We start from the raw sequence: 20831 nt of genomic DNA, 5'->3' as shown, positions 1-20831 counted from the left end.
TTGTAAAAAAGTAATTAGTTCATGTAATACAATGTATTCTTATTGTTAAAATTAAAATTTTCAATTAAAAATAAATTGTAAGATGGGGAAAGTTCGAGTCATTTTTCACTCTACCAGTTGAGTCTCATATGATCTTGTTTGGGTATTTTGGATTCAAAATAAATGAGAGCGCAAGTGTATACCCGTCACAAGTAGTAAAAACGGAACGAGTATTCCGAGTATCGATCCTCAGGGACAAATAAAGTCTTTTTATAGGAAATGTTAATGATCGGTGACTTTGTAATTGAATTTGGGGTGACAATCAATAAGGATAATGTTGGTTTTGATATTTAAAAACTCGATGCAATAATCCCAGCCCAATTACTTCAAATTAGCTAAAAATACACAAACTTTTTCCAACTAGACGTCAGGCGCCTCTCATAAATTGTCTTCGATTTTACTTCGCCATCTTCTTATGTCTAAGTGATTTTGAAGGTTTAAATCCATTCCTAATATGTCTATTAGAAAAAAGAACTTAATTTAGTAAAAACCAACTGTAACCTTAGGTCGAGGTCCTATGTCTAAGCTACCCTAGCGAAATCTTTATGTCTAAAGTATTCGTCTCTAAAGTTAAATCAGTAAAGTTGTGAAAACGTATCAACCTTCTCAGTTTTGATGTTTGGTTAAAACATTAATTGCCCAAATCAAGTTTCAACTTATGGAAACAACTTTAAGTGATAAAAGAGGAGAAAAACGCCTTTTGCCTCGTTGGATTTTAAAAACTTTAACTAACTATCCATAACCGGGCTTGGGAAAAATAATTTAGCTCATGATGATAAAGAAAAAACAGAATTTAATGTTGATGGAAGTAGACGACATAATTAAAAGATGAGTAGAATTAAAACAAGCTGGAAATTGTGGAGTTGCAACCCGAATGACCCTAACCCGTTCTCTTTCAAGATTGGGGAACAATACTCAGTCAATTCCACAAGGTTGTGTGATTACAACTTCGTAATGAGAATGAGAGAGATAAGAGTAACAAAGAACTTGCTGGAATTTTAATTAAACAAGACTAAAACTTACAATTGAAGAATAATAAGCTGGAAATAAAGGGAAAACTTGAAATAAGTAAGGTTAAAACAATAACAACTCAAAAACTTAAGTTTGGGTAGAGCCGGATCTAAATGTTGGCTAGGTAAGCGTCCTGTAGTAAAGGAAAACAAAAACAAGCTGAGAAGTAAATGTCTAAAGCTGAAATGATCACTCCGGGATGATGAATGAAGAGAATGAATTGCTGAATTTATAGGGACTTCAAGGTGGTTAGGAGGTTGAGAGCTTTGTGGAGAGCCATCCATTTCAAACACCTTTTGGTTGGGTAGTTGTTGAATTGGCAACCTTTAATGTATGGAAGACACGTGGCAGAGCTTTGGAAGGCTTCAAATCACACCAAAACGTGCATTTTGGGATTGGGGAAGGCGTCATGCGCCTAACTCGATATTTTTCTGCACAAAAGTGTAATTTCCGTTAGAAATCAATTCTAAATGATGTAAAAACGTCCTATGTGCATCCATAACCCAAAATAACTTAAAATGAAAGGTTTTGGATACTATACCAAGCTTAAATCACGGTTTCCTAGTTTAAAACGTTAGAAAACAGCACCCATTTAGCTTCTTTTTACCCTTATAAACAAGGGAAATCAGTTCTCAATAGCCCAATGATAAGCCACAAACCTTAATAGCTTCACTTATTTACCATCTTCTTCTCTGCTCTTCCTTTATTTCCTACTTTCCTTTATGAATCCATTATTGTCGTAACATGTTGCTTCAAAGTCGTGGCCTTAGCTTCAAAGCTGATTCACTTTGCCGTGACCAAGTAAACCTCAAACCTCAAACCTCATATTCTAAAAGGTGTATTAGATCTTGCAGGAAGGATTCACTTTGCCATGACCAAGTAAACCTCAAACCTCATACTCTAAAATGTGTATTAGATCTTGCATGAAGTATTCACCTTCTACCACGACAACCACAACACTACTCAACTGCCATTGCAAGTAAATTTTGTTTTGAAGGACGCCCTCCACCCTTGCATGAAGGATTTACATGAAAGATGTTGTATCGCTCGTTGTTTAAGTGGAGTAATAATGAGAATCTCCCTTTCCAAATTGCAGCAAAATTCGACTTTTTCATTAACACTATTTCTTCCAGTGGTATGTCTAAGTGACATGTCTGTGTGTGTCGAAATATGTTTATTAAATAATAATGTAATGACATATCACAAAAAATGTTAACATGTTTTTTATGGAAGAACTTAATTGGAAGTTTTTAATACATTAAGTGGTTTGAGAGCATGTTGGTCAAAGGAAAGGGGAGGTCTTTCCGTCCTCCCAGGCTGGGCTCTCGCGTGTACGAGGTCCGATCAAATCAACCAGAGACATGGTTACAAATCCCTCATTATTTTCGTGCATGAAACTCAGGAATACGTTTATTTGCTAATATGATCCATTTAGAAAAGGGAAGGCCCGCTGTCTAGACTCATTTTAGGGAGTTTAAACACTCTATCAGTTAGTGTTTCCTTAAAACACTTGTGATAGTGAATTTCTTCTTCCAACGTTTTAGGGGAGCCCATTGTCGAGATTGTAATCATTCAATTAAGCCCGTACTCACATTTCACAAATAACTAGACAATGGGAAGCCTTTGATTCATTGTTCATAAAGAAGAATGTTTCTGTGAGATTCTAGGTATTCCAACCCTTGTTTGCCGTTACTGTAAGGTACTCGACTCCTAGAAAAGTTAGGCAGATGTATCCAATACAAATGATCTGTGCCTAGAATGCGTTGCTTCTCCGTTATAATCGTCTAAAGGTAAGCTAGCTCATTCCCTTCAATGCCCGCCCATTCTTCCTAACATGTCTTGGTCTTGGAAGAAGAACAAGAAAAACATAGAGTGTTGGTCCTGCAAGAAGAAAGGTCACTTGAGTTTTGAGAGAGTTAAGACACTCAGCTACATTCACACGCTGCGAGATTATTAACTGTACCATTTTTGGAGAATGTCAATAAATTCCAAAATTTGTGGGACTTAACCCAACACCTTACAACACTAGTTGACACTTTGATTTAGGGCGATAGGGCCCACCATAGTTAACAGTAGTTTTGTCAACGAACGTGTCTTTGGCTAGTATGTTTTTGGCAAGGCTGAAGATCGATTGGTTGGTGTCGGTTTCGGGCACGAGCCTACATAAAAAGTCAACCTATCAATTTTAGTCTCTTGGAGAATGTTAATTTTGGAAAGTTCTATAAATTCGATAAAATCAACTAGACTAATGGTAGTTGAGTGAGAGGTAATAGCTTGTTCTAGCTTCCGGTAAGATTAAAAAAGGTCTCCTCGTGAGGAGAGAGTGATACGATTTAACTCTAAGATAGACGAATAAGCTGCAAGCGCTTGTAGGTGGCCCAAAATAGGTGATAGACACTAGACATAGAACTTGAGGGAGGTTGAATGGGAGGGGAGGCAGGTGTTATGTGAAGTGTAGCAAAGAGTAGAGTTTTTTTAGTGTATCTTAATTATTAGTATTTTCCTTCTATTTATAGAGGGAAAAGTATAAAGTCAATAAAACATCTTCTCCTAAATATAGAGAAAATCCTGAGGGCATCATAATATCCTTTTATTTTGCACATTTTCTCAATCCTTTTATTTTAGAAGATTGTTGCAGAATTTGTAATCGTGATAGACCAAATTTCTACATGAACATTTGACGTAATCTGTAGGGACAACATAAACAATGCTCAAATAAAAGAATGAGTGCTCAAGCGAAAGAAATAATGTTCAAGCAACAGAAGAAGTATCCAACGAACAGAAGCAATATTAAGCGATATGCTTATCGCATGGATAAGAGTATAAACAAGGGGGGGGGGGGGTAATCATTTTTGAAAACCTTAGGCTTCATCTTTTCTTCTTCCTTCATTAAGCAGCCGCCAATCCCGTGTCTCAATCGCCCGTCCTCCTCCCTTGCTTGTGGCAACCAGTGATAACACGACCTTCCCTAAACAACGAATCCGACAGCGGCGAAATCATCAACAACAACGCGGTGTAGACTACAATGTCGCATCTCTTTGGCAACGTGACGGAAGGCTACTCCACGACGACGATCTGCAGCAACCCATGTGCAACAACCCTAGCGGCAGTGAACTCCTCTGGAGACCCACAGCAGTCCTTGCGAAAGACCCATAGTTTATAGCGTTCTCTGGCAACCCACTCGTGTACAGAATCGAGTGACGCCGACAAACTTAAATCCTAAACTACATACGAACTCCAATGAACTAGATATGCAACTCGTGACCAGACCCGATGACCCAGAGCAAATCGACGATGGCGAATTTGGAAAAGACGCATGGTTAGTCGTGACATCAAGACTCTCACGCTAGTGATGACGAGTGACAGTGAGAGTGTTTCTTCGACGAACCAGATTTGTGACCCACGTCCCTCACCCAAATCTACAGCGACGGACAAGATTTGCAACGATTTTTTTCTTCCAACCCGTCCTCCTCCCCCGCCTTTAGACATCAGATTGGTAATCTTGTAAAATTAAGAGGTCTCGACTATCGAATATGAGACCGGATCTTGACTAATCAAACCCCAACAAATTGGGGATAGAAGAGAACAACAAACTATAGCTTTGAGGTGATGCATAAAACAGTTAAAATTAAAATTTATACATGTCACATATTTCTCGTAAATTTCATTTAAGCATGTTATCTGATTTTTTTCTGCTAAGTAATATTTTATGATACTTTCGTTTCATTAGAATAAATTGTTTTTCATACTGAATACTTGAGTAAATTTTCGTTTGATACTCTAAAAAAATTCCTAAAGTGGGGGCCAAGTAAGTAATTAACAACAGTTCAATAAGACTAATAAAGAAACTCGACAGGGTAAAAAACTGAAAGTAGGTGAACAAGCTGAGGCAGTTAATAAACCAAGTGTATGAAAACCGAAAGTAGGCAAATGAGCCAAATCAATTGAAAACCCAAAGGGTATTAAAATTAAAGGCAACTGAGCGAGCCCAACCGGTTGAAATCCAAAGATAGTAAAACTAAAAGCACATAAATATGTCCAGCTAGTTAATAAGCTTAAGAGACTTGATTAAAAGCTAGCAAGGCTAATAAAAAAACTCGAAAATGGTATAAAACTCGAAGTAGGCAAATGAGCTACGTCAATTAGTGAATCAAGGTTATGAATGCTGAAATTAGGTAAATAAAACCTAACTGGTGACAAAACCCAAAGGTATTAAAATAAAAAGCAAGAGAACGAGTCCAGCCAGTTGAAATCCAGGGAAAACTGAAAGCGAGTGAATAAACCTAGCCAATTAAGCTTAATAGATTTGATTAAAAGCCTAGGCAATCCATGAGCAACACAACTTTTTTAAAGTAAAGCAAGACTAAAACCTGACAAACCAAACCCAAATATCAAGCGGGCACTTGAGAACTTTGAAAGACGAGACCAAAGAAAAAGAATTGACGTAAGAACCAAGGACCAAAGCTAACTGGTGGATCGGCTGGTTAGCTCAGTCTAGGCATCACAACCGACATGGTCAATTCATGACCTTGCAGTCGATTTGGTCGGCTCATCGCCCACCAATTTCTCTACTCAATTTAGTTGGGCTCCAAAACCTAGTCAGTTAAGTCCAAGAGATTTGATTAAAAGCAACAAAATCAAGAGGCCAAGAATGAGCTCAAATTCGACAAAAATCCACAAAACCAAGAAATGAGCCAGAAGCTTAAATCAATACTGAAGTTGAGAACAAGTTTGAAATCGAGAACTAGCTTGAGGTTGAGAGACAAGCCTGAGTCTAAAAAGGAGCCTAAGACCGAGAATGAAGAATAAGAATTAAGTTGAGAACAATTTTATCAAGTTCTTTGGAAGCAACACAAACAGTCGCTTAGTCATGTTTAGAGTTCTACAAATCAAGCCAAGCAAGTAAATCTAATAAGGACTTGATCTGCAAAAATTCCACAGGTTAAGCAGTCCATAGATTAGGCAACCACCCAGGAGAATTAGTTAGAACAAGCATTCAAATCTATCATCACTCAGAAGAAATATTTGATTCTTGTACTCTTCAACAGATGAACAGGTCAAAGAATTGACGTATTCATTTGGTCTTCCTCCAAAGAGAAAAATATATAGTTTGAAGGTAATTCTAAAGGTGATAGGATGTGAACAGACAAATTCGACATAGACAGTGAAAACAACATAACATCGATTTACGTCAAATACTTTCAAAACAGAAGTCCGACATTTCGACTAATTCATTATCGTCAACTTTGAGAGTGATGTAGACACCGTATTTGGTCCGGCTCTCTTTTGTTAAAAAAAAGTTTCATTATTTATTTTATTAAGTTTTATTTAATTGTTAACATAAGTATACTTTATTATAAATTTTAATGTAAAGTTTTAATTAAATTACTTGTTTAAAATGAATTTTGTTTTAAAAAAAGGATTTGTTATTATTATTATTATTATTATTATTATTATTATTATTTATTTATTTACTTACTTGTTGTTATAAAAAAACCGATTAAGTATTTGTAGGATTTTATTATTTATTTATTTATTTTAAATAGTCAAGTGAGAGGGGTAAGTTTCATTATTCTCCCTTTTTTTTTCTCAAAATGAATTTAACTTCCTAATTTGACTCACATGTTTTCCTATATAAGGAGGGTTTCTTTGGTTCTAGAGGGGGGAGAAAGCATAGAAGAACAAACTGGGTGAAAAGTGAGGATTTTGATTTTGATTTTTCCTTTTGTCTCTCTACTACTAAAAAAAACATTTTTCCCCACTCACTTTCCTTCATTTTTTCCTCCAGATCCACACTTCCTAAACATACCCATCTCATAAAATCACTCTGTTCCCTCCCTTTCATTCTTCTTATTCGGTTTCAGCCTTGAAGAGCCAAAAAAAACCCCAAACCTCCATCTATTCCAATCTCTTGGTGGCGTTGGGTTTCTTTCTAGCCATGAACCACCAAATAACTCAGTAACTGACACAGCAGGACTTCCAACGACAACATAGCTAAACCAGTAAGAACACAAACTCCAGCGACCCATCCTAGTGCGGTGAAGACCAGCACTTCTGCGACCTCCATTCCGGTGATTAAGACAACTTAAGTGAGTAAAGGTGATGTTTTTTTTTAAGAGAAACATTTTTGTTAATAAACAAAAATGATTTTGGAAAAAAAAATTGTTTGTTTTTTTTTTCCTTTTTTTACCGGTAAACGAAACCAAATTTTTCATAAAAGGTTTTGAAAGAAAAGAAACGTTGTGAAAGGAACATACACAATTTTTTTGATATTTAAAAATTGTTTTAAAATAAAAAGTTTTGTTTTTATGAATATAAGATGAGTTTTATTTAAAGGAGGATTTTGTTTTATGTTAATACCTTACAAATGTTTTTAAAAATTTTGTTTTAGGTTTTGACAAAAAAAAAAGCTTTTAAAATGCAAAGTTTTTTTTTTCAAATAATTCTCTTTTAAAAATGAATAAAAGATTTTCTTTCAAAATTTATTTGATTTTCTTTGATTTAGTAAAAACTAAGTTGGAAAAAGTTTTCTTTTAAATAAAGTTTTTAGGAAAATAAATAAAAGATTTAAAAGAAATCATATTTTATTTTTAAATGAATCTCAAATTACGAAGTAGGTAAAAGTTTGATTTTAAAATAAGGATCGGTTAAATAAGGTTTTGAAAAAAGTGAGTAAGAGATTTTTTAAATAAGTCTTTTTTTAAATAGGATTTTTTTAAATAAGTTTGTTTTATACAAATTCAAATCTAAAATAAAATAAAAGTTTTTTTTTTAATTTTCATTTATAGTTTTTCTTTTTCTTTTTTTCAAAACAGAGTTTAAAAATAAAAGGTTTCTATTTCCAAAAAAATCTTAAATTACATTTAAGTGTTAGCATGGTGGTAGTAGGCTTAATTGATAAAATTTTTCTAATGGTCTTCGTGCCACTCATATCTATTAATTCATATCTTTTGTGAATTAATATAACGTGGAACATTTAAATAAAAAACACAAAAATATTTTGTTTTACCAAATAAAATAATAGGATAATTTTTTACAAAATATGGTACCATTTTCGAACGGGCGTTGTAGAGTGCTAACACCTTTCCTATGCTCAATGCTCAGTTGACTCCCGAACCAAAAATTCTGTTTTTGTAGACCAAGTTTTTTTTTAAATAGGTGACCAATCACACCTAGTAGATGATTGGTGGGGACTCCAAACCTTAATCTAGACCCTTTAGGGGATGATGTCGGCCACTCCGTTGCAATGACGTTGTGACAAGTGGGAGCCAATGTTATAGGTAGGAAAAATCCCTATTTTCTATAACTTGTATCTAAAGAATTCAAAAGGAGAAGATATTCATGGCCATAAAATCTGCAGGTTTTTTCAATCCCTTTTATTAAGATTGATGCAAATTTGGTAATCTTGATAAGCCAAATTTCTACATCAATCGTGGGAAAATAGAGAAATTGAGAAAAAAAAGGGATAAAAATAATGGGAGAATGGGAGAAGAGAGAAATGGAGAAGCAAACAAGTTCTTTTTCTTTTGAGATAAAAAGAAGCCAACAAGTTAGTTTACATTACAGGTAAAGAACCGGGTAATTGACAGTGCAGCTGTAGTAGTACACATACGTTCACACAGGAGGTTGTTCACTTCCTTCACTTGCCCAAGTGAGGATAGGAAGTGGAAAACTTTCCAAGACAATAAGAATTAGAAAGATTTGTTTGGAGGTTAACAGTGTGATTGAGTTAGTTCTGCGAGATGTTTAAGTATGTACCCAACAACGTAATAAATCTTGTATCTACAGGCAAGCTAGACACAATGATAGTTATACAAGTGATTTTGATAGAAACATGTAGAAACTTACTAGAGGATATGAGTTTGTAGCAATTGACCACATAAAATCTATAGATGTAGAAACTTACTAGAAGCTTTATGCTTCGTTTGACGTCTGAAATTGGTGAGAAATGATTTCAAATTCCAAGATTTTAAATAATAGAAATGATTTCAAATTCCTAATTGTGTTTGGAACCAAATGGAATTCAAATGATTAAAACTAAAATTTATTGTTTGGATGTTCACGAGAAATAAAAAGAAAGTATGACATTTTACTATTATGCCCTTATAATTTAGTATGATATTATATTAATAATAATATAATATTTTAATAATTAAATAGTAATGTCAACCACATATAAAAATGAAATCATTTAATCAAATCAAGATACTAAATTAGACCTTACCAATAATAAAAAAAACATACTTGTAAATAAATATTTTTAAAAGAAAAAAAAAACTTAAAATCAAATTATTTGAAATCTTTTGTGTTTACTTTTTTCTTCTAATGCAACCTCTTATTTGCTTTAAAAAAAACTTCAGGAAGAAAAACACAAGAAGGGAACTTTAAAATAAAAGTACAAAAATGAATTTAAGAAAAAAAACTATAGAGAATTTTTAAATGTATCAAAAATTGTGTTCAAGGATAATTCAAAAATTGTTTGTTTCGTTTGTAGAAGAGAAACAAGAAAGAAAGAAATAAAAAGTAACTTACTTTAATGACTATTTGCTTATGAAACCATGTTTGAACATTATGTGAATGTAGGGTAAATTTGGAATTAGATACTTTTCAATTTCAAATCCTGACGAATCCAAGCTATTTAGAATGAAAAATTTTGAGATTTAAAACGTGATTTCAAATTTATTGTGATTTCAAATTTATTTTTTTTTACTTTCCAAACAAACACAGGAAATGATTTCAAAATCATTTCTAATTTGCAAATCACTGCAAATCCTAGTTCCAAACAGAGGGTTAGTGTTGTCAAAGGATCAGTGACACGATGGATGTAAATTAGAGTTGTCGATGGTTTCTTAAGATGTAGGATAGAACTAGCAGCATTGACAACCAAAACAAATTGAGAATTATTTAATACATTAGGGACCCTTTGATATATTTGAATAAAATTAAAATACAATATCTTTAATTTTTACATTTATTTAGTTCAGAGAAATCAAAATAATAAATGAAAAACGATAACAAATACAAATGGACTAAAAAAGAAGTCAAAGCGAGCATAATTTAATGGTAGTTGGCATATATGTTTAATCAAGAAGTTGTAAGTTCGATCCCCACCCTATATGTTGTACTCTAAAAAATGTTTTTTAAAAAAAAGACAACTTTTATATATATATATATATATGTATGTATAGTATAAAATTATAGGTATGGATTAATACTTCTAAGATATTATTTTAGGATATAAAAAAATATTATTTTAAAATATTAATAATTACCAAACCAATTTCGTTTTCTAATCCAAAAATCAGAAAATCTATAATTATTATCAGATAATTATTTATTTTTCTTATCATATATAAGAGAGAGAGAGCAAAGAGCAGCCAAGAATGTGGTAGTAAATTAGTAATGGCTAAGATTAATTTCTATTATGTTTTTATTTTGATAGTGATACATATAATATATGTCTGGAGAAATACTATTGGAACAACCACCGAACTGCAGAATTTGAAATTCGAAAAACGGGAGAACATTTTGATGTCATAATCGTGAGGTCCACTTAAGTTTTGGGTTATTTTTTAAATTGAAATTTCAAGGAATTGATACGTTAAAGTTAACATTTTCTTTCTCCAATGATGGAAGAATAAGAATCGTGGGCTAAATGATTGCAAACCAAACATGGACACATGGATCCACTGTTCCTTCCATTCGTTCATTATCTAATCAAAACTAAAGAAACCCAATGTTAGCAACAATTATGGTTGTTGATGTTTGGTTTTGGCTGAGGTGGCATATCGCTAGAGTGTCTAGGCCAACCTGTGGTACTTACAAGATAAAACCTAATACTAGTGCGGTATTTGATTAGTCAAATGGATTCTAAAACTTAAGTTAGGATTCAAGTCCGTGACAAACTGGGGTTTAATGCAAGACATTACATACCTTTTCTAAGGGTTTGACTTTGTTCTCGCAAGGAAAAACATCGGGGAGCGGGACTCTATCAAAGCAACATCTATACCTATTAGTGAGCATAGATTTTACAGACAAACTTTTTGACGGAGTTCGTTAGAGTCGAACTGAACTCTACTTCGTGTGACACAAGCCTATCCTCCTCAACTCGGTAGATACATATCCCAACGAAAGAGGGCTACATGTCGCTCTCAATTTTACCCTAGAACAATAGTAATATCCAAGTGACATTATAAATGGCATCTACAATAAAAATTTACAGATTTTTTTTTAATTTGAAAAAAAATTGTATAAATCTAGTCTTAGCCACTACAGTTTAAGTTTCCTTTCCATTTTGCTATGAATCAATCCAACTATGATTTATTTTTAAATAAAATAAGATTTTCGTGTTCTATTGTTACTAATATATATCAAAAAGGAAAAACAAAAGATAAGAATGCTATTTACCATAATTTAGACTAGTTTCCTAAACATTTTGATTCTTGAACATTTTTATTTATTTATTCTTTTAAAAATATTTTCTAAAACTAGGTTAGTTAAGTTTTTTTTTTTTTGTTTTTTTTTGCCTTCTGGTAGTTGCTCGTTCATGAAACATTTAGTATTTTTGTCCCCCATTGGAGCCAATTTTCTCGAGATCGTTGCTTCCAATAGATTTCCTCAGTTTGAAGTAAGCTATCAACTTAGTTAAGTTTAAATCCCTTATTTCAATGGCATCATTTAAATGGTTAGAATTTGTGTTATACATAACATGAAGTCTATAACTGAAATATTTAGTGTGTCTAATATACCTAATATATTTATTCACACTAAATATATTTGTGATATATCTTAAATGAACTATATCTTTGATATACTTGGTATATCATTAAGAAACTTCCAAGGTTACTTAAATCAAAATTTTAAATTCAAAGAAACTTTATCAGTGATATGTTTAATACGAAGTATATTATTCATACATTTAGTGTCACTGATATACCTTTTATTAAGTATATTGGAAATAATTAGGATAAAATTGGAATAACAAAAATACTGAAATTTTGATTTTAAAAATTTTATGATATTTTACGAAATAAAAAAGAGTTTGTTGCTGTATTTGCCAATATGGCAAATGATTTACTAATTGTAATATATATATATATAATATAGATCTTAATTTAACTTGAGAAATTAGGAAAAAAATTAAAAGAATTTTAAAAAATGGAAAAAACGAAATAGGGGAAAGAATTTCTCCCTATTTACCACTTTTAAAGTATACAAAATATAAAAAAGAATAAGATAGTTAAAAATTATAATATAAATTAATTTTGTAAAAATTTCAAGAGGTTGATTTCGAAATTAAATAAAAGTAAATAATTAAAATAATACAAAATAAAAAAACTAATTATAAATCAATAAGGAAAACTAATTAAATTTAAAAACGAAGAGTGGCAAAATGGGAAGATAAAATTTCTCCACTATAGCCACCTTTATATATAATGTCGTATATAATATAGATTCTTTTATTTTTTGTTTATAGAATAACTAAATCTATTCTTTATTTGACAATATGAACATAACTCAGTGGTAATTGACATTTACTTTTTTCGTTAAGGATAGAAATTCGATTTCCCATTTTTCCAAATTGTTGTACTAAAAGAATGTATTATTTATTATAAAATTATGAACTAATAAGTTAGTAGTTTGAAGTCTCCAACTTTTCTATATTTATAATTTTTATTCAATTTCTCCTGATTCACTCAAACTAATGTAAAAAAACTAAAAAAAAACCTTAATAAATTAACGAGTCAAGCTTTTCACAAATCAAATTTAATTAAGGCATAAAATTGACCATTAAATAACTCTGAAAAGACTTGTAATTTTTTTTGAAAAAAATAATTTTAATGTCATTTTTGTCTGAATTCTACCAATTCCATAAAAAAATTAATTGAACATAAGAATATTTTTTTTCAACGATTTATTGAACAAAAATTGATGTGAGCAACATTTTTTCAAATTTAACAAAAAAATTGACGTGAGCAACATCTTTTCAAATTTAACATGAATATTGCAAAATTTATCCAAGTTTAAAATACAATTGGATGAAATTGAAAGTTGAAGTTAACATTTGATACATCTTGTCAAATACAAGTAGAAATTGATATTTCTCTAATTTATTTTTTGAGCTCTAACGCTCCGTTTAGGGATGTGAATCAAAATTCACTTTAATGTTTACTAGTAATAAAATCAATTGGTGAGACCACCTCAAACTTTATAATCACTACCTCTCAAAAGATATTAGCTCATTCATTTCCTACAACCTCGTAATCTCATTCTTATTCTTTATTTTACTTGACAGGCCCTACACTTTTATAATAATTACTTTACAATTTTTACCATTTTTTCTTTCATCTATTTATGAGACTCGTAACTTTTTAATGAATTATTTTACATTTTTAATATATATTTTTATTTATACTACTAACAATCTTCTCATGAGAATGTATACAAATTTTCTAAGGTGAACGTAATTTTATTGTAAAATATTACTAATTTCTATTTAATTTCACTTTGTTATTATTAATTAATGTCAATAAATTTTTAAAAATAGAATTCAGTAACATAGAAAAATAAATTTTAATAATATTTTATATTAAAGGATGGTTCTTCCTAGTAAAAAAAGTTGATGTAATTTTATTTGAATTATTTATTATTTGTTAATATTAAATAAATTGTTATAATAAAAAATATTTACTATCAATAAAATAATAATAAAAATTTTTAAATTTACTATTATTTTAATTAAAAAAAGATCAGTAATACTAGTATAAATAAGAAAGGGGTATGATTCTGATTTCAGAAGATTTATAGTACGTTCCTATTCCAATTAATTTCATTATAATTCTTCCCACATTGATTCTGTGGGTAAACGGGGCGAAAGTATCATAAATTTTGATAATACTCTAGGGTTAAAAATGTTTTCAATTAATAAAAAATAGGTTTTAAAGAAATTATAATAAAAAATACTTTGAAAAAATCTGAAAATAAATATGCACACTCTAGAAAAAACCCACAGACTCACTCCAATACTTCCAAAGACGTAAAAAGGAAAACGCTACTCTCAAATTTTTTTGAAGAGTTAATCCATCAAATCGTTCATTAGAGTTAATATTGTACTGTGATAATACTTGCCAAAGCCCACAACATTTGAGAGAGAGAATGATTTGAGCTCCTCTCTCTACAATTATTGTTGTTCATCCAGCTGAGTCTTTTCCATTTTTTAAAAGAAAAGTCATTTTCCACAAATTCAAATCTCCATTATGAAAAACCAGGACAGCCTGGATTTCTTTCAAACTTGTCAGTCAAGTCATTAGCCAGAAAGCAAATCATGACAAGAAAAAACAACTGTATTTACAAAGAAGATGATCACAAAGAAAGAAACTAAGCAACAAATCTTTGATTTAACTGGGCAAAAATAAACCAATACACAAGTTGAAGAAAGAGAGTAATAATAATAAATAATACAACAAATTTACACAAATTTTACAGAGTACTATCAACAAACAAGGCTCTCTCTTTCTTGTTCCTCAGAGTCCAAACAATTTCAGACAGCTCTTTGCCAATTTAGCAGCAGCAACCTTAAAAATATCACAACCCTCAAGGAAACAAGGACAGAGAAAAGGCATACAAAAGAAATCCAACTCCCACCCACCAATCTTGTTTTTGTAAGACTATCCAAATTTGAGAAAGGAAATTTAAAATTTCAACAAATGGAACAAGAAAGAAGATAAAGTAGAAGAAAACATTGTATCATCCATAAATAAAGAACCCTGCTTATTATGCCTGCAGTTGTGTTCATCATCAAATTGAAACGGGAGATTTTTGCAGCTTCAACAGTCAATCAGAGATGGGTTTGGTCTTGGATCTGTACAACAAGATCTTCTTCTTCTTGGAGCTTTGGTTGTCAATGGTGAGCACAATCTTACCAGCTTCACCAACACTGTAGCTGTTGGAGATCACAGGTTCATCAGCTGGCCCAAGCTTCCTTGTCTTTTGTACAATCACAGTGTAGCCACCTTCAGCACTGGGCAAGAACTCTGCCCCATAGCTCACATCCCACCCCACAACTCTGAGTTCCCAAACCAGAAGGCTTGGCTGCAACAAAAAAGCAATTGCATCATTCAGCATCAAATAAGAAAACTCAGTGAAAATATTTATGAGTTTTCCTTCTCCTACCTCAGAAATGGGAAATTCAACAGTATGCTTGGTTGCTGGCTTTATGGCAACTTCAGTAACAGGGTCTTCAGTGGAGAACTCTTGTTCTCCTTCCCTGCTTAATCCACCGTACTGAACTGGCACTTGTTCAGGAGCGACATATCTGAGAGATGAACACAAAGAAGCCAAAGTACAAGCAAAAGTTAATGAGATTGAGACATTCGTTGCAATGGAAATGAGGGTTGTAAGTTCATTAATGGCAGCAAAATAGAGAAAAAAAAAGGGACACAAGTTGTAACGAGACACCCACTTGAAGAGGGTCTCAGCAGTCTTGGATGGTCCAGCAAACACAAACTTGCTCTTCGTTCTCTGGGTGAAAAAGGGGCTAATCATCCTGTTCACGGCCAAGTACCACCATGGCACATTGATGAACACCTTCGGAGCAATCAAAGTCATTATGATAAGATCACACTAGTTTTTATAAATTGTGTTTGAGGGGAAAATGGATTGAAGAAGAGGATGGTACCTGTTTGGCAGCGAATTCAGGATAATTGTCTTGGAATAGTTGGAGAGCTCGCTTGGTGGCGTTTCTGAGCTCCCACTTGGTTAATCCAGGGGAGTTTCTGAGGTCGTTGACTTGAACAATGGTGGAGATGCCGTTGGGGCTGAAATCGAGCTTTCTGATGCTCTTCTCCAGAAATTGAACTCTCCATCGGAGGAATTTCAAGCTCTTGTCGTCATCGGAGAAGGTGATCTGATACAAGTCCTTGTTCTCGAACTCACCAAACACATTGTAGCAAACTGGGTGGCCTTCTCTGTCGACGCCATGGGAGAACACCACTTTGTCCCACTGGTTTCCCAAGTCCTCGTCCAGAAGAGCCTCGATCCCGAACTGTTTTCGCCAACGAACGGTGTTCTTGATCATCGTAAAAGCATCTTTCACCTTGAAGTCTCTGGCTCGGAGGAATTTCAAGAGGATCACATCGCTCCTTTCGTCGCCGAGCACCGGAATTCCCCAGATGAACACCTCCTCCGGTGCCGGCGGCGGCACAGGCTCCGCCGCTTCCGCTTCCGCTTCCGTCTCTTCCTTGGCCGGGGCTGCTTCCACCGGCTGTGGGGCCGACACGGCAACTACAGTTTCCTCGATCGCTTCCACCGTCTTGGCGCCGTCCTCGTCGATAACCGCCTCTTTCTCCACCACCGTCGCCGGCTCTGCCGCCTTCTCTTCTTTCTCTTCGGCTTTGGGGGCCAGAGAAGTCTCCGGTGCCGGATTGGGTGTGACTGTGTCTTCAACCTTCACCGTCACAGTCTCTACTTCAGCTTTGGGGGGCTCCTCGATTACAACTTCCTTGGGAGGTTCCTCGGCTACAGCTTCCTTCGGAGCTTCGGATTTCTCTTCAATTTTAGGCTCTTCAGCAGGTTTCTCCGGGTCTTCCTTCTTGTCCTCCGCCGGCTTCTCTTCTTCTTTAGCCGGCGGGGGAGGCGGCGGAGGAGCAGTGAACTCATGCTTATTGAGAGCCTCCTGAATCAGGAGCTTAAAATCGGCAAGCGCCTTCCTCTGCGACTCGGGAAGGTCACCTACAACGTTAGTCTCCTCCTTGAAAGAAACCGATTGAGAAATCTTGTCAAACTCCTCGGCCGCCTTGGGCTTCTCAGCCTCGGTAACTTCCTCGACCGAATCAGGCTTCGCTGGAGGAGCCTCAGGCTCCGGTTGCGGCGGAGCAGGAGCAGTTGGAGGTAGTTCTTTCTCAGCAGCAGCAGCAGCAGGAGGAGGCACGACAACGGTAGTCTCCTCCGCCACAGGTTGAGTTGAAGACGGAGCTTCCGCGGCAGCTGGCTTCTGGGTTTCCTCCGCCATGGCCGGAATGATCGCAAAGAATAACAGAAGAGAGAGAGTAGAGCGAGAGAGAGAGAGAGAGGAGTATTGTGATTAGAGAAGAGAGAGAGGGGAGGGGAGGGTTTAAAAGGAGAGGCGGAGGGAGGAGGATTACAAGAACTGAAGAACGAAGAAAAAGGGTATTGTTTGTCGTTGGAATGATAAGGAAGAACAGACTGTCAGAGCCGTTTGCCAGCTGTCATACCACTTTGTTTGTGGGCCCTACCATTTCTCTCAATCTCATCCATCCCGGCCGGCCCGGCCCACTCTGCCTTCCTTTTGACAACGTTATTCTCCATCTCGATTTCTCAAACGCCGGCAAACCCTTACTCATTAACTTTATTAATTAACTTTCGGTTTTTATTTTTTTTATTTTAATACAACAAACTTAGGTACGAAGGTTGGAACATCACAAGAGTAGATATAAATTACGGTCGGACAATATTAATTATTAATTAATTTTCATTATTCCTACTCTTTACAATTATCAAATAATTTTTTTCTGGATCGAACTACAAAATTTTCGGATTATTCTCCAATAATTTTTTTCTATTAATAGCACTATCAATAATTATAGCGTTCCTAAATCCTAAATAATAATCATCATTTCTATTCCATTTACTTGTAGGCGTAGAAATGGAATATCTCAACTAAACAACATTCTGTATCACAAAGTTGTTTTACCTATGACCCCCATATTTAAAAGAAAAGCAGTAATCATTTAATTTGTCCTTTTCCAATTAAATAAACAAATATTTATATACTAAAAAACCTATATGCCAGTCCACTTGAGTATAGTTTCATTTTTTTCTTTTTATAAAATTAAGCATACTTTAACTTTGAAATATTAATAATTTTCGTATAATTTATTGCTTCGAAGCTTAAACTCTTAATACTAAAAATAAATAAAAGTGTCTATCATATTTGAAAATTAATAACTTAATATTTATGCTCAATGTAATTTTAATGATAATAGTAAAATTGATTTTTTCTAAAAGTCTAATAACCAATACAAAATTATATTTCAAAATCTAAAGATTAAAACAAAATAATTGTAAAGGTAAATCTACTATAAGTATTAAAAAATATATATATATAATAAAGTAAATATATTATTATTTTAAATAAAATTGATTAATAAATAATAACAAAATACAATTTCTCTGTTTTATAGCGCTTGAAAATTATTCTTGTTATATGTTTCGTTAAAATTTAATTTTTTTGGTATATAGTTAAAATTAGAAAATTGTTTGAAAGATTTTCTCTCCATAAAACTCATTAATCTCAAGTCGAGAAATAAAAGAAAGACAAAAATGGTTTTAATCTTTTTATATAATTAAAATTAGAAAATTGGTTGAAAGATTCTCCCATCCCTCTTGAGTAGAGAATTTCAATACCGAAAAATAAAATGAAGATAAAAGATTAAAAGTTTGTCATTAAAATTCGGTATATGTTTTAAATAGTTGAGTCATGCTACATGTTAAATTGATATGCGTATATATGTCTGTGGTGAGTATCATTTTATCTTATTATACATATTTTATGTTATCCGAAAATATTGAATTTGAGAAATTAATGAAATATATGATTAATAAATTTTCATCTAAAATCAACATCAAGAAAGTTGTAGCACTGACATTCCATTTATTGTTGGGCTAAATTATACCAAATGGTCCTTGATTTGTATACATGGTGCTAATTTTTTCCTTAATTTTTTGAAAGATTTAATTTTGTCATAAAATTTTAAATTTGTTAATAGATTCTTATTGCATTTTATTATCATAAATAAACCATTCATTCCAGTATGGTTGAATTCTATACAATAACTTGGTGACTCGAAGCACATCTTTTGTTATTTCCATACTACTAGTTGAAGTGATTGTTATGACTATGAAGAAATCCATTTTTCTTTGCTCTTCCAAAACTTGTAAAAAAAGTGAGTGAACTAGAATATATAAGAGAGACTTTTTTCTCGGACGAGCTTTCTCTCGTAAAGATAAAGTATATAGATTAAAACTTCTAAAATATTATGGGTAAAATTGAGCCAAGTAGGTATATCAATTAAAAGTTATAGTGATAACCCTAAAGTATATAGTTGATTTTAGTTTGCCAATGTTTATGCAAGGATATGCACAACAGTATATTTCTGATTGCAGCTCGAACTCGGCCTCCGGACCGTTCTGGATACTTGGGCGGACCTGCACAAAAAGGTGAGCACTCCGACGATCGAGTCAGTACAGGTCGGACTCCTAGTTTAGTTCGAGGTCAGAAATCATCGTACCTGATCGTGGAGTGAGGTCCTCTACTTATGGGTGGTAGTCCCGCTAATCTCGCGACGGTTACACCCGGTAATCTCGGGACCGTCGGTTACGCCCGATAATCTCGGGACCGTTGGTTACACCCGATAATCACGTCGCTGACAGCAGCTCACATCGGCCCCTACCGAGCTTCCCGGTAGCTCGGACCTTGGTCAGGTTCACCTCGGCCTTCATACTTAGCATCTGTCAACGCTAGTGGCGGTGATCTCGGCGGTCCGAGCTGGGCATGACTCATAAGTCATCTTGGAGAACCAACAGGGGTCCTCCACGTGTCCAGGGTATTCTTTCCCCAAACATTGGCCCCCTCTCTGTCTGGTCCGATCTCGACCTGGCAGAGAAGTTCATTCGACTTGCTTTGGACGCGTGGCGATTTCCTATTCATGGGAAAATATAACCGTTGCGGTAGATTTATCGTCGGAATATTCAAATATTCCGACGCTTCGAATCTTAGGGAGGATCCCAGCTGCTCGTTGATTACACGTGTACGGTGGGAAAATTTTTCCGACGAGCTATAAATACCCCCACTCCTTCAGGTCACACCTTACGTTCCCTGAATTCTTGGAGTTCGATCTGAAGGTAGCTCGAACCCTTGGTAGGTCGGTCTCTTCCCTCATTTTCTCTTTCGAACGTAGTTGCCATGTCGTCCTCTTTTAGCAGCAACTTAGGATCCGATGACGATTTAACTCGTAGGCTAGAGTCCGAGCTCGAGGAGATAGAAAACTTTAGGTTCTCCAATGACGGGGAGGATAGTGATGCCTCCACCTCGGGTCAGGGTTTGGAATACCCTTCTAGGATACCTGAGCACTACCTCAGATCCCTTCGTAGGGGATTCGCTATCCCTGAGAACATCCTCCTTAGGATTCCGGAGGAGGGGGAGAGAGCTGACAATCCTCCAGAGGGATGGGTCACTCTTTACTTCAAAATGTTTGAGTACGACCTCAGATTTCCCCTTCACCCTTTTGTCCAAGAATTTCTCTTCCGGACGGGGTTGGCTCCGGCTCAAGTGGCCCCCAATGGGTGGGGTGTCATTTTCGCTTTGGCCATCCTTTTTTGGCTACGAGTTCGGGATAGTGAAGAGGCCGAGCTGTTGGACGTAGACCAGCTCCTCGCGTGCTTCGAAGCGAAAAGGATAGCTAAGAAGCCTGGTCGGTTCTATATGTGCGCAAGGAAAGGCGCATGCGGTATAGTTAAGGGGCCGACCTCCATCAAGGGATGGGTGAGGAAGTGGTTCTACGCTTCTGGGGAATGGCTTGCAAAGGACGAGTCAGGTCGTTCCTTCTTTGACGTTCCCACTAGGTTTGGGAACCTAGGTACGGAGTAGTTCTTACTTTTGTGATAACTTTTCTTTCTTGTTATTCAGGTCTAACCCAAATTTTGTCTTTGTGCAGTTTCAATCCGACCAGTCCCCGAGCTTACGCAAGCTTCCTTCGACACGC

At 34.5% G+C, this 20831-nt stretch overlaps 1 protein-coding gene across 1 annotated transcript; it reads right to left on the bottom strand.

Annotated features, from left to right (window-relative positions):
- Positions 1-14423: 14423 nt before the first annotated feature.
- On the bottom strand, positions 14424-17189 carry LOC111022372 (patellin-3). The gene is made up of 4 exons (XM_022299538.2): positions 15728-17189; positions 15512-15636; positions 15223-15364; positions 14424-15141 (listed from the first exon to the last, which is right to left on the bottom strand). Exons 1-4 carry the CDS (start codon positions 17057-17059, stop codon positions 14884-14886), a joined length of 1857 nt encoding a protein of 618 aa, XP_022155230.2. The 5' UTR covers positions 17060-17189; the 3' UTR covers positions 14424-14883.
- Between the last annotated feature and the right edge of the window lie 3642 nt (positions 17190-20831).

The sequence above is a fragment of the Momordica charantia genome (assembly GCF_013281855.1).
Source record: "Momordica charantia cultivar OHB3-1 chromosome 11 unlocalized genomic scaffold, Mcharantia_2.0 BLBB01000011.1, whole genome shotgun sequence".
Lineage (NCBI taxonomy): Eukaryota > Viridiplantae > Streptophyta > Magnoliopsida > Cucurbitales > Cucurbitaceae > Momordica > Momordica charantia.
This window is presented reverse-complemented; position numbering and strand designations above follow the sequence as displayed.

What these genes read in the sequence shown, in the direction of transcription:
- LOC111022372 (XM_022299538.2), bottom strand. Translation starts at nt 17,059, where the DNA reads ATGGCGGAGGAAACCCAGAAGCCAGCTGCCGCGGAAGCTCCGTCTTCA. An exon ending in ACTGCTGAGACCCTCTTCAA is followed by an intron (nt 15,365 to 15,511) that starts GTGGGTGTCTCG and finishes TTCATCTCTCAG; the next exon opens with ATATGTCGCTCCTGAACAAG. An exon ending in TTGAATTTCCCATTTCTGAG is followed by an intron (nt 15,142 to 15,222) that starts GTAGGAGAAGGA and finishes TTTTTGTTGCAG; the next exon opens with CCAAGCCTTCTGGTTTGGGA.